At 39.4% G+C, this 2,500-nt stretch overlaps 1 protein-coding gene across 1 annotated transcript in view; it reads right to left on the reverse strand.

The window, feature by feature from the left end:
- The window catches only part of LOC115210770 (matrilin-3), a 25,257-nt gene that overhangs the window by 11,772 nt on the left and 10,985 nt on the right, over positions 1 to 2,500 (reverse strand). The window contains exon 2 of the mRNA XM_029779489.2: positions 2,062 to 2,098. Coding sequence (XP_029635349.2) covers positions 2,062 to 2,098 — 37 coding nt within the window. The remainder of the gene's footprint in view (positions 1 to 2,061; positions 2,099 to 2,500) is intronic.

Raw genomic sequence — 2,500 nt, forward strand, 5'->3', positions numbered from 1 at the left:
CGGAGTGCTTCCATCCATCAAATGAATCAACATCGTGTTACTCCGTTGTTTTAAGTGAGAATAGTGAAGTAGCCCAGCCTTCTGAGTCTCATTTCGGAGAAGGGCAGCCTTGTGTCTCGAAGAAGCAGAGACAATATACCGATCTAACTGACTAAAACCATGCGTGTGTGGTTAGGTTATCCCTCCAGCGACGTGGTTTTAGGTTCAGTCCCATTGCACAGCATTTTGGCCTAGTGTCTTCTACTTTAGCTCAGGACCGATAAATACTTTATGAATGAATTTGGTGGAAGGAAGCTATGTGGATGCTTGCCATACATACTTTCATGGACACACAGACACACGTACACACATTTATATATACATATATAAGTATGTGTGTATATAATTGTACCCGTGTCCTTGTGTGTTCCCACCACTACTTGACAACCGCTCTCAGTTTATTTATGTCCTCGTTACTTAGCGTTTCGGCCTAAGTGATCAATAGAACACACAAAAAATTTGAATACTGGGGGTCGATTTGACCAACCAAACCCTGCAAGGTGGAGCCTCATCATGACTGTAGTCCATGGACTGAAACAAATAAAAGAATACAGTCTTCTCTTTGAATTCCGACTTAGAAAACTTTATGTGTTATTGTCGAAGAATGGCTTTTTTATTTTGCTTGTACTCTTTTACTTGTTTCAGTCATTTGACTGCGGCCATGCTGGAGCACCACCTTTAGTCAAGCAGATCGACCCCAGGACTTATTCTTTGGAAGCCTAGTACTTATTCTATCGGTCTCTTGTTACCGAACCGCTAAGTTACGGGGACGTAAACACACCACCATCGGTTGTCAAGCGATGTTTGAAGGGGACAAACACAGAAACACAAACACACACACACACACACACACATACACACACACACATATATATATATATATATATATATATATATATATATATACGACGGGCTTCTTTCAGTTTCCGTCTACCAAATATACTCACGAGGCTATAGTAGAAGATGCTTGCCCAAGGTGCCACGCAGTAGGAATGAACCCGGAACCATGTAGTTCGTAAGCAAGTTACTTACCACACAGCCACGCCTGCGCCTAGCTATTTGTGTATAAGCATCATTTAAATATAATTTTTAGCTTAACTAAAAAGAGGAAGGACTGTGTATATCAGCTATTAGCACTTAGTTTTTTCCACGTTAGACAATCAATGTTAGCTTCATGAGTATATACAAAATGTATTTCAGAAGTTTTTAAACTTTTTCAGGAGACACATTTATTAATTTCAAAGAAATACAGAACTCTAGTCTCCTTCAAAGTTGGGTTCTCTCATTTCAGCGCACTTGTTATAACGCTCCAGCCACTTCGTGAAGGCCCCAAGAAAAGCTACCAACGAACGTAAAGGTATCCGAAACCCTTGTCGCAGCCTTTATCTTCAAAACGACTGCACCTGAGGTTCTCCTTCAACTTGGAAAACAACCAAAATTCAGATCGAGCAAGGTCTGGACTGTAGGGTTGGTGAGGGACTATTTTGATACTCATCCCTGTCAAGTAGTTGGTTACCAGGATGCTCGTTACTGAATACCCTGGGAACAAACTTTGCACAAAATTTGCGCATGTTGATATCTTTAAGAATAATTCTGTGTACAGATGCCTCGCCAACTCCAAACTGTACGGTTATTGTCTTTGTAGTCACACAACGGTTGTCATCTAGAAAATTACGAATCTGATTTTCTGGCATCCCTCTCCCGCCTATATTTCTCATCGTCCCTCACCTCCTCACTACCGTTCTTGAAGCACTTGTGCCAGCAGAAAAGCTAATCCATAAGCATCTGGAGCATTTCGTGGAGTTTCGGTAGCATTTTTGCCAAGTTTAACGCAAAACCTTATTGCATAGCGAGATTCCAAACGTTCCGACTGCATTCTGCCTGGCTAGGCTTGAAAAGGGTGACGTTTTTTATGTGTCGCAGTTACTAGCGTTCACTATTTTATTAAAACGTAAAAGTACTTGTCAAAAAAATGAAAAAGAAAACAAAATGAAGTAAATTGGATGTATCAAAAGCTCTTACTTGACGCATCTGTTCGATCATAAGCAGCAACTGACGCCTGCAAAATAAAGAAAAAATATTTCTGTATTCAACATGTGCACACTTTCCTTGTTTCTTTATTCGATAGTTTTCTGTTTCCCTACATGATATTTTATCAAAATCTTAGTAGTTCGGCAAAAGAACTGAAAGGATAGTATCAAAGTTTAATAATAAATAATTACTGTGGTTGATTTGCTTGACTAAATCTATCAAGATGATGCCTCAGTATCGCCACAGTCTAATGACAGAAACACGTAAAAGAATAAAATAAGAATATACAACTAACACGGGCTCGGATTTAATAGTTATAGCTGTTCCAAATTATAATACAACTAGCATGGCCGTGTCGGCAAAGATGCCGACAGTTTTATTAATGATAGAAAATGGCACATCAACCCAATGGGGAAATCCATTAATAAAT

Source organism: Octopus sinensis, linkage group LG4, assembly GCF_006345805.1.
Source record: "Octopus sinensis linkage group LG4, ASM634580v1, whole genome shotgun sequence".
Classification (NCBI taxonomy): domain Eukaryota; kingdom Metazoa; phylum Mollusca; class Cephalopoda; order Octopoda; family Octopodidae; genus Octopus; species Octopus sinensis.